This window comes from Carassius carassius, chromosome 19 (genome assembly GCF_963082965.1).
Source record: "Carassius carassius chromosome 19, fCarCar2.1, whole genome shotgun sequence".
NCBI classification, from domain to species: Eukaryota; Metazoa; Chordata; class Actinopteri; order Cypriniformes; family Cyprinidae; genus Carassius; species Carassius carassius.
This window is the reverse complement of record NC_081773.1, coordinates 21,577,280-21,588,256: the sequence shown is the minus strand read 5'-3', so window position 1 is coordinate 21,588,256 and position 10,977 is coordinate 21,577,280. Positions and strand designations below refer to the sequence as shown.

General features: G+C 35.7%; 1 protein-coding gene and 1 long non-coding RNA gene across 3 annotated transcripts; both read left to right on the top strand.

Moving 5' to 3' along the window:
- The first annotated feature begins 512 nt into the window (after positions 1-512).
- LOC132095382 (uncharacterized) lies at positions 513-3,061 on the top strand. Of its 2 annotated transcripts, none has more exons than XR_009422437.1 (7): positions 513-596; positions 929-994; positions 1,380-1,868; positions 2,033-2,115; positions 2,274-2,411; positions 2,511-2,616; positions 2,791-3,061. It is a non-coding gene; the product is annotated as an uncharacterized LOC132095382 (long non-coding RNA). The 2 variants fall into 2 exon arrangements; XR_009422436.1 differs by having other exon boundaries at positions 2,033-2,141.
- A 2,627-nt stretch (positions 3,062-5,688) lies between these two features.
- On the top strand, positions 5,689-10,215 carry mettl21cb (methyltransferase 21C, AARS1 lysine b). The gene is made up of 6 exons (XM_059499412.1): positions 5,689-6,035; positions 6,245-6,379; positions 7,440-7,603; positions 9,307-9,424; positions 9,555-9,826; positions 9,941-10,215. Exons 1-6 carry the CDS (start codon positions 5,981-5,983, stop codon positions 10,106-10,108), a joined length of 912 nt encoding a protein of 303 aa, XP_059355395.1. The 5' UTR covers positions 5,689-5,980; the 3' UTR covers positions 10,109-10,215.
- Positions 10,216-10,977: the final 762 nt, after the last annotated feature.

The window sequence follows — 10,977 nt, the reverse complement described above, 5'->3', positions numbered from 1 at the left end:
AAAAATTCTAGGGTTTGGCTTTTCATATTATTTTTATACTTTTCTGAAGCTAATGACTGAAAAGTAGTTTGATCAATGCGTAGGCTTCCTACACAATCGACTGAAGAGGACAGGATCTACAGAGAATACTCAAAGCATGCAAATAAATGTACATATATGAGGACTGTAGCAGGCAGTGTAGAAAAAGAGAACGTTTATGTTCACTCTAGCACAATACATAGAGTAACGTCAGGTCGAAGGCAGAATGTGACCTGAAAGTCAATCTAATCAAAGATATTTTTGAAACCATCTTAAAAGAATGAATAAATAAAAAGCAACCTAACAAATAAAAGCAGAAAACATATCCAAACATTTGTAGCCTATATCACAGACTGAATTGATTTAGTGCTTGAATTGATTAGTGCGTCAAAACAAATGTTTACAAGAGAAGCAAAAATAACAAAATATTATGAGGTCTTAAAAGTGTGACGCATGTGCTCTCAGAAACGTGACAAGACAAAGGCCATAAAACTTGTCTTTTATAAGAAGCACTGATTTGATCTCACAGCACTGAGACAAACACAGGTGAAGACTCAATAACAACAAGATCCACACTGGTGAGAATAACAATCTACTGTTCATATTTCTACAAAATAACATTCCTTTTGTCTTTCTGTATTTATTTCTTACACCAGCAGTAATTTTCTTAGATGGTTTAAAATAGATGGCTATAATCTGTAGTTCATGATTTAACCCTTAAATGCAGTTGGTGTAAATAATGTATTTTGCTTGATTCAGTGATGTTAATATAAATAACATTTTATTTTAGAGTAGTGCAGTCTCTTTTTAAATGAAGAGGCTTTTGTGAATTACAGTCAATAAAAACGTAATTAAGTGAAATGAACATATTTGATTGATGCTGATTTACTATCAAATCATCTCATTGCAGAAAATAATTATTTGGAGATTTTTGACAAGATGAGAAAATCCCTCTTGCTGGTTCTCACCATAACAGGTATGATCTGTGCTCTAGTTAAATGTCATTAAAACATACAGTTAATAGTTTACTATGTGTCCTATTTTCTATACTCTTGTTTGTGCATTTAAGGCTGCTTTCTGTTAACAAGTGTTTTTATTTTTTACTTGCATATTTTTGTAAAATCTTGGTCTTTTAAGAGTTGAATAATGAGTGCATTCTTACTTTTAAAGCTTGGGGGCCACACTTTGACCAACATATTTTTTGTCATGCATCTTTAACAAAATATCTTCACATTTTTTGAAGTAGTCTTTATTGGTGAAAGCTTACAATGTCTAACAAGCTAAATGTTAAATAAAATCTTGTGGTAAATAATTAAATTAAATCTCTAGATCGATTAACATTATAATTTTCTGATCATTAGCTTCTGTAGCTTTTGCCAGTCCACCAGTTCAGGATGAGAAGCTTCCAGATCCAGTGGTGAAGGTACCAGTGGTTGAAAACGAGCTGAATGAAGAGCACACAGAAGCAGAAGCAGGTCCTCTGGTGCAGGATGAAGCTGTTGCAGATTCACGTCCGGAGCCTGATTCAGTGCTGCTGGAGCCAGAAACAACAGAGGAACAAAGATTACCAGAAGAGACACAAATGATGTTGGAGAAACTTGTGCTAGAGGCAGATAACTTGACTGATGAGATGCTAGAGACAGAACTAGAGCCTGAGCTGGAAATAACCGACTTTTAGAAGGACAGCAACATCATACCAGAGTTAGAGTCTGAAACTAATACAGAAGAGGAAGATGAAAAAGAAGAAAATCTAGTAAAGGAAGAGCCTACACTTGAGGCTGACTATATAATGGATGAAAATCCAGAAATACAAATGGACCCTGGGAGGCAAAGTCGAAGGACACAGAATGGTAAGCCACCTCAGATGATATTAGTTTTGCCAATGTGTACAAACAGCAAACAGGTCTGAATACTGCATGTTTAGGGTCATTGTGAACAGTTGCCTTTATCAAGCAGGTGTGGTGTGTAATGTAAGATATGGAATGATGATTGTAGTGTGGTGATATGTCCACAGGATGGGGGACTTGTGGAGGAGTTGTCCTACAGGGCAAATGTTACTAGTACTTCAGAGTAAACCTCAAAGCCTATCAAGCTGAGGTATGAGTGTCATATAAAACATATCAGTATGTTTTAATACATTTACTATATTATTTACATAATAATAACTGTTTAACTAATTACTTACTGATTTATTAATGACACTATACTGTATTTCTCCTTTCTTTTCACTTTATAACAACTATGGTTCTCCTTAGTTCCATTGTCAGTCCATCTGCTATAATGGCCACCTGGCCTCTGTGTCAAGCAGCTACATTCTTGGAGAAATAGGGAAGCTAATGGATCGGAATGGCGGCCGCACTCGCGCATGGCTTGGAGGATGGAGAATCTTTAATGTATGTTCATTTGTTTTGTAGTGTTTCACTTTTTTGCATGATTTATTAATTTCACCACCATTTCTGTCAGTCTAGTAAGTCACTCTACTGTTTTGACAGACACGTAATTTCATATGGTTGGATGGAACGCACTGGAGCTATAATGGCTGGGGTGTTGGAGAACCCAATAATGCTGGAGGGCAGGAGAACTGTGCAGAGACGTGGTGTAAGTGTTGCTACTGAACAACAGTTTACAAAACTTGCATTCATCACAGATAATCTAAAGGAATAATATATATATATATATATATATATATATATAATCCTTTAACTCTTTCACCGCTTTCTTCTTTTTCCTGATCTGTCTTTACCAGTTTAACAAAGCTTTGTCTATTTTCAGATAATCTGGCGTTCAATGATGCACCATGCACAATTCCCAAACCATTCCTCTGTTCCTGTCCACTTTAAACAGACAGAGGGTTAACCTAACCTGCTATACAGTAACGTTTATGAAAAAAGTGTAAATAATAATCATTATTGCAATTTTTTAAAGATTAATTTATAAGAGTTATCAACTGATGTTTAATTCAATTTGCCTTGCATTTTTATAAAAAGAAGAATAAACATGTTTATATATCTCAACTGTTTCATTAAGTTTGGTTAATATAGCATTTAATCCTTTTGAACACTTCTACTTTATGCTTAAATTAAGCTGTAAAATCATATACAATAAAAGTGAGGCTGTCATTTTTATGCCAATTGTTGACTCATTTAGCTGTTAACTGAAAGGTCGCTCAATGTTAAATCCTCACAGAGCTTTACACTAAAGCTTCATAAAGGCTTTAGGCAGGCGCTGGTACGCTAATAGCTCTCATCACCATGAGCCTACTGTGCAGGCTGTTTTCCATCCCATCATCTGGCCAGGACCGCCAGGATTCCCATGTTTCTATGCATCATCTATGGGATAAAGAGAGAGCCACTTGGTCTGACACACGCATTTGTTGTGAAGCCAGCAGTGGTCCCTGGGACAGTCCTAAAAATTCATTTAGTGCTAGAGGTTTTAAAGGTAAAGTGTGTCATTTTTGTGCTAGTAGCATCACCAAACAGACTTTTACATTTAAAAAGAGAATAAAACATTTGCAAGTCTATTTTGATTCCTGGACTCAAGACCATAGAGACCAGATCTGTTAAATTCCCATAGATAGTACTACAGAGCCACAGTGTTTACATGTTTCTCAGAAATCCAAGTACGAATGCCTTACTTCTAGGATAAATATTAACACTTCTAACGAGAGAGAGAGAGAGAGAGAGAGAGAGAGAGAAAAGAACTTTAGTACAGATATACTAGTTCTTTCTAGATATCAAACATTAAACTTCTGATTTTGGAAAAATTATTCTTTTTTTGAGCGTTTGGACGTAATGGTCATACCACGGATGCTGAGAATCAATTGATCAGAGGATCTTCTAGAATCTTTAAAGCCAACGATTTTCCAGAAAGCTTCATATAGATACTATTATCAGAATATCAAAAGATTAACGCCCCCTCTCACACTTTGTCTGACACACTCTGTAAGATATGAGGCTGAAGCTTACTTTGGCATGAACAACATATTGTTCTCCATGGCTGAGTCAGTTTTCCATTTGAATTCAGCAGCTGTGTTTTCACTACTGAGTGTCAGTGAAGGATTTGCAGGTACTAAACCACAGCCACTCCAACCATTTCAGTCACAAATTAATACTTGTCATCTTCGTGGCCTCTTGTTTAACTTTAGAACAAAATATGTGCATGTGTATGAAACCAAATATTACACTAATGATGAGAATTCCACCTAAATTCCACCTTAGTAAAGTTTTTCTATTTGCTTTAGATGGTACAGATGTTTCAACCCTGATACATCAATTTGATATTAGCGCTCAGCCATGTTTCAGCAGTATTACTGTTCTCAGAAGTACTATAAACCTGAATGTAATACAGCAAGGTCTGTGTTTACAGCTTCAACGGGAGTGTTAATCAGACGTTATGCTCTCATCCCAGGTGTCTGATTAAACATGGCCTAAAACTGACAGACATGATAATCCCAGAGTGTAAAATTAGTTTACCATGCAAGGGGAATAGGGAGTAATCTTTTTTTTTTTTTTTTCTCCTTTTGGATGAACATAATAGTTTGTTTGTAATTTGCAATTGCTGTTTGTCCTTCAGAAGAATGTGCCAATACATGATATAAGCATAGTGTATTGAACGTCATTTGAAATACAACTATAGATTTTTGTGTACATGATCGACGGGCATTTCACATAAGTTTAATGGTTAAATAGATGCATAATAATTATTAAATTAAATGCTAAACTCTTTGGTGGCCTTGATTATAAAAAAAAGATAATTACGCAGCTGAATGGCATCTCATTCTTATGCTGCGTTGCGTAAAAAAATACAATTTACAGCACAATAAAGACTTTATAAATTAAATAAAATGTATACAAACCTTTATAGATATACCTTTATTGTAGAGGACTCAATAAGCCAGCGCACTAACTGTAACACAGCAGTTGGGTTGTTTCATCGGAGACGAGTTCAACCCAGAGGTTTGGTCGAAAAAAAGAATAATAACCCAGCATTAAAAAATGATCCAGCAACTTAGTTAAAGAAAAACGACCCAGTACCTGGGTAAAAATATTAAAAACAATCCAATAAAATGACCCAATAGGCTGAACCCCCATTGATTTTTATTTTATTTTATCTATTTATTTTTTGGGTGGGATTGTGTAGAGCCCTTTGAAACTGGATTGAACCTGCAATTTGGACCTTCAGTCAGTCGGTCCCCACTAAAGTCCACTACATGGAGAAACATTAGTTTCTTTTCACTTATTGAAAGAAAGACATGTACATCTTGGATGACAAGGGGGTGAGTAAATTATCAAGAAATTCAAGAATTTATTAAACATTGTGCTCATTGTGAACACTGTATCATGCTGATGTTGAACTTGTTTTATGAACGAGTTTTAGGCACATACACCCTATATACCAATGGTAAAATCACTCTCAAAAGCCTCTGCTTTAGTATGCCAATCTTGCCAGACATCATGTTTTCTATGTAAGTCCAGTCTCAGGTTATTTCTGATGTCTGATTCCATCCCAGCTATTAAAACTGACCGTTAGGTCATCCTACACTTGCAGTAAAATGTTTGTCATCCTTCATTTACCATCTGTGCTTGCACAGGTTATTGGACCCCAGTTGCAGCTTCCAAGATCCCAGAGGACACAGTATATCTGCCAGAGCTGTGCCCAGGCTCTGGGTAAAGGGATATGCCTTCATGTTTATCGTAAGATATTAAAAAACTGGCTCCTGGTGAAGTTAACATGTGCACAAACATAAATACCTACAGCCATCTTTTCCCCACACATTCTTAGCCTAAATCTCTGTCTGTTTTCCACAAACTCAAAAATACAGGAACCAGTGAGAGGGATCAGTGTTCCCTGCGGAGAGGATTGCACTCAGAGCTGTGGAATTTAGTAGCTTTGACACTGTGACACTCTCTCTCTCTAACTAACTGCACATTTAGCCCAGTTCTTCCATGGGAGGAGCAGAGAGATGCTTCTTTATAAAAAGTCAATTTGCCCTGAGGATGTCAACTTTAAAGTCTCAGGTCTGTTTCTGTGTTTCTATTTGTTTCTGAGATTGTTTGATTTCCTTTTAACTGAAACTACTTTACATTCAAATTAATTGTGCATGGAATTTTACTTGCTTTTGTGTGCTACACTAATTCAATAACTTCTAGGGAAAATGCATGTAAGTAGATGTTGTTATAGAATCTTTTTTGTTGGGAATTCAAAATAAAATTTTCCAATACGCTAGCTGTACTGAGTGTGAAGACATTTGGGCTTGTTTCCATAATGGAGATCGAAGGAAGGCCAGGTCTAAATGTGCAGAAAAAAGGAATCGTGAAGCAGCCTGACCCTGTCAAACCACCACCAAACAACTCAGAAGAAGGTAAATAAGCAGAAGATTGAGATATGGGAGCAATATGACAGTAAATTTTTTTTTACCTATTATGCAACATATTTTATTTATTTTTTATTACCATAGTGGTGTAATAGTGAACTAAATATAGTAAACTCTCTTACTTCTTTAGATAAAAATATCAGGCAAAATGGTTGTGTACCTGAAACCATAAATAACATGAACTTATAAGATTTAGCCACAAATTTGATAAAAAAAAAAAAATAGTTACAAAATGTCACGAAAGTGTGTTTGGACTTGTGAATAGTACTTGTGAATAGTGGTCGACCGATATATCAGCCGATATTTGTAATTTTTCAAATATCGGCATCAGCCGATATTTGCTTGGCCGATTCTGCTTGGCCGAAGTGTTCGAGGTGGGACTTTTATTTTGACGGTGCTGAGAGTGGCAGCACCTAAGCGAACATAATGCTCACACTCTTTCTCTGTTGTTTACTGTTGTCGTTAACAGTTCTAACACCGATAGAAGTCTGTATAATAATCAAATAGAACGGTTAAACAAATAAATTAATGTATACAGAAAGTATATCGGCTTTTTATCGCTGATATGCAAGATATCGGCATCGGCTGTCAAAAAAAAAAAAATGTATCGGTCGACTACTTGTGAACCAATTTTCTTCTTCATTTTATTAAGGTTTTGTTTTTTATCCCAGAGGTTTAATGCAGTATTAAACTTTTGGATCCCACTATATTTAGGTGTAGGTCTATGTGCATGCAGGTGTTCAAGGGCCGGCTGCATAAAAGGTTAACACCAGTTTTAAATGTTATTCATTTATTTTTTTCTTTAAGACTGGTCATATTATTATTATTATTATTATTATTTTATTAATATTGAGTTGCATTAAAGCTTAGATTAGTCTAAGTTGAATCCAAAAATAAGACTGATTACCCTTTGGCTAACTGCTAGCTGGTAAAACTTGTACTTAAGACACTGACTTAACATAGAGGCTAATTTTATGCAACTGGCCCAAGATCAGTAAATACACAGTGACTGAATTGCAATGACACATCTTAATGGTGCCCTTTTCAGAGGATATGGACTGTAAAGACATGAAGAAGGAGGCACTGAACAGGCGCAATGCCTGGGAGCCCACTGTCTTCTATTCGCTTGGCAACGAGATCTTTTCCTTCACCGGGCAGGAGGTCAACATCCGAGAGTCACTCGACTCTTTTGGAGCGGTCATCTGGCCAGGAGTGAGAACAGATAGGCCTAATCATCACACTGCGCTTAACCAAGGGTTATCGTCGTTCTAAACTCAGCTTTTAACTCCTGGTAGAGAAACCGCGTCATATTCACCTCCTTTGGACAGTCATAGAAAATCTGCGTGTTGTATTTCAACAGTAGTTCCAGCTATATAGTATGAAAAGACCATTTAGAAAAAACTCTTCAATACAGTCTGCAATAACCTGCATGCAATTTGAACATTTACATAAACCGGTCGTGTGTAGTCTTCGTCCAAGACACGTTAGAAAATATGCAGATAAGAACGTAAAAAGTTTATTTTATTTTTTATATTTTGTATATTAGGGTATTTAATTATTCTAAATTATATGTGTGCATTAGTAACCCATTTATTATGTTATGTTAACTTTTTGAGCAGAGATGATCTAAAAATGAAATTCGTTCCATCAAGGAAATGTGACCGTGTTAACTTGTGACCTGTGTTTACCTATTATGAAAGTAAACTATAGCAGACCACTGACTACATTTTATGGTTCATGATGTTAAAGAACATTTCATAACGTCTCAGACAGACAACTGTACATTTGTGGCTACTCTGGTTTAATTATAAACAAACATGGTACATTTTACTATGATCGAAGATACAAAAATTCTTCCAGAACAGACTTGTATATGTGCATTCCCAGAAGAGATGAGAAATGGATTCGTGTTCAGCACCACAAAAAGAACATAAAGTGTCAATACCAGGAAACATCTTTTTTAAGTAAAGCTTCACAGGATAGAAAAGATGAAGTAATTTTTAAGACACATCCTTAACCTTATTGGTTATTAAGTATTTAGATGACAAAGTCCACACTAATTAATTAATAATTATTTATTACCGTCGACTGTGAGGGACGTCACTTCCCAATGCAAACACGCCCAATAAAATGGCCCCACCCCTGTCACTTGATTGACAGGTTTCCGTGTAGACGTTGGAAATTTAAATGCAAAAGGAATTGCGATTCCATTTGAGTTTTGGCAGTTTACATGCACAGTGCAGAGAGAGTGAAAAGGCAAATGTGGTAATTAATATTGCTATTTAAATATGACAGGCTCATAGCTCGAAAGATATGGGAAACACAATTGCAAATGGACTTTGCATTTCCATTTTAAATTTGGCAGACACTGTGCGTTCGCTTAAACGAAAATGCAAACGGTAATGCGCGATTTGCATTTGGGTTTGGATTATGTCACATTTTATGCGTCCACAAATTGAAAACGCAATTGCAAATACAATTTGCAATTCCTTTTGAATAATGTCCGGAATATCATTCCATACCAAACCTTTCACCAGATGAAATTTGTTTCCAATGCAGTAATGTTTCAGCACAGTTTAACCTATTTTTGTTTCATGTCCAATACTTTTTTTGTGCTAAAACCTTTAACAAGTTTCATACCATTACGATAAAGAACATTTCTAAATATGTATATTTTGTTTTATATAAAGAGCACTAGATGGTTAAGAAAGTACAATGTGAAATGTCATTTTATAATTACTGTGCATTAATTGTTAACCCCAAAATGATGAACAGTGTGAGGTGTGAAGCAACATAACCCAAGATTCGATGGGGTTTAAAATGACGCGAGGTTAACCGTTTCAAGTGTGTAAATAAGTTTTTAAGAGTTTTGTGAAGTTTGCAAAGATTCCTTGTGTGTGTATATATGTGCACAGGCTGTAGCGCTCTGTAAGTATTTGGAAAAGAACCGGGAGCAGGTTGATCTGCTGGATAAAGCAGTGCTGGAACTTGGAGCGGGAACAGGACTGGTGTCCATAGTGGCTAGTTTACTGGGTACATAAACTAACATCTCTTTTTTTCTGTGTTCATAAAAGTGATGATGTGGACGTTCAAAGGTCAATTTATTTGAATGATTTGTTTGCAGTTACCATTTATTTTCACTTACACCTTTTCCACATCCAAGGTGCCTGGGTCACAGCCACAGATCTACCAGATGTCCTGTCAAACCTGAACTTTAACCTCTCCCGCAACACACGGGGTCGCTGCAGATACACACCTCAGGTGGCGGCTCTGGTCTGGGGTCAGGACGTGAAACGTGACTTCCCCAGCTCCATCTACAATTATGACTATGTGTTTTGTGCAGACGTGGTCTATCATCACAACTTTCTAGAGGATCTAATGGTCACCATGCAGTACTTCTGTAAGCCAGGAACCACCCTGTTGTGGGCAAATAAGGTCAGGCTCTATGTTTTCCATTAAACCATAGCTAACATGTTAACTCTATATATTTAACTGTGAGGTAGCCTCTTTTATAAGACCTATTGGTTGTCAATGTTTCATTTCCAACAGGTGCGATTTCAATCTGACCTGTGTTTCATTGAAAACTTTAAAAAAGTTTTTAATGTCACATTGCTGGATGAGATCCCACAAGAGGATGTAAGGATCTACCAGGCCACTGCAAGGACGTCAGCCCAAATGAGGGAGGAGAAGAGGGAGAACCAACAACATGATGTGTAGCAAGAATTACAAATTATATGAGAGATTCATACATTAAATGAGTCCTGCAGCCCCAACATTGAAGGGAAGGTGCTCCACCTGTTGGCCATCTGCAAAATTGCAAGGAATGATTGCTAAGTGCTATAACTCCTGATAATAATGAGGGGGGGGGGGGGGGTTAAAAAAAGTGATTCATGTATAATTCTTTGTATTACTATTAAGAAGTATGGAAGCTCCTTTTTGTTTCAGAATTTAAAAAAATGTATTTTTTTAAGTAACGCATACTTGTCACTTTATATGTCTACTTAATGTGACACAATTGTCAGTTTCTTATTTTAAAGATCTCACAGTAATCTTTTTATTTCTCCGTTTGAGTTGGAAATAGAATTAAATTTTTAGTGTGAATTTCAAAAAAAAAAATTGTTCCCCAATTTATTATGTATAATCATTAATACTATCATTGTTAACTGTTATTAAAATTGTATTGCGTTTGCAACATGGTGCAAAGTCCTAATCTTCTCCCTAAATCTACTCTACAGTTCAAAAGCTTGTGGTCAGTAAAACTTTTGCTTTAAGTAAATTATTAGTGTCTTTTAATAATCATAGTAGTAGTGGTATATATTTATTTAATGCCATGTCAGCATCTTGGGCTATTTTAATGGCTAAAACAATAATAAAAAAAAAAAAAGTATAACGAATACAATAAAAACCAGCAAACAAACTAACATGTTATATTACAAGATTTTCTACATTAACATATGATAAATTCTAAAGCTTTTTCTGTCAAAATTATCCTAAACTTGTATTTTAATTATAAATTAATAATTTTGTTTCCAGGAAAATATTAAAGCAGCACAACCATTTTCAAAATGAAAAAAATAATAATTGAG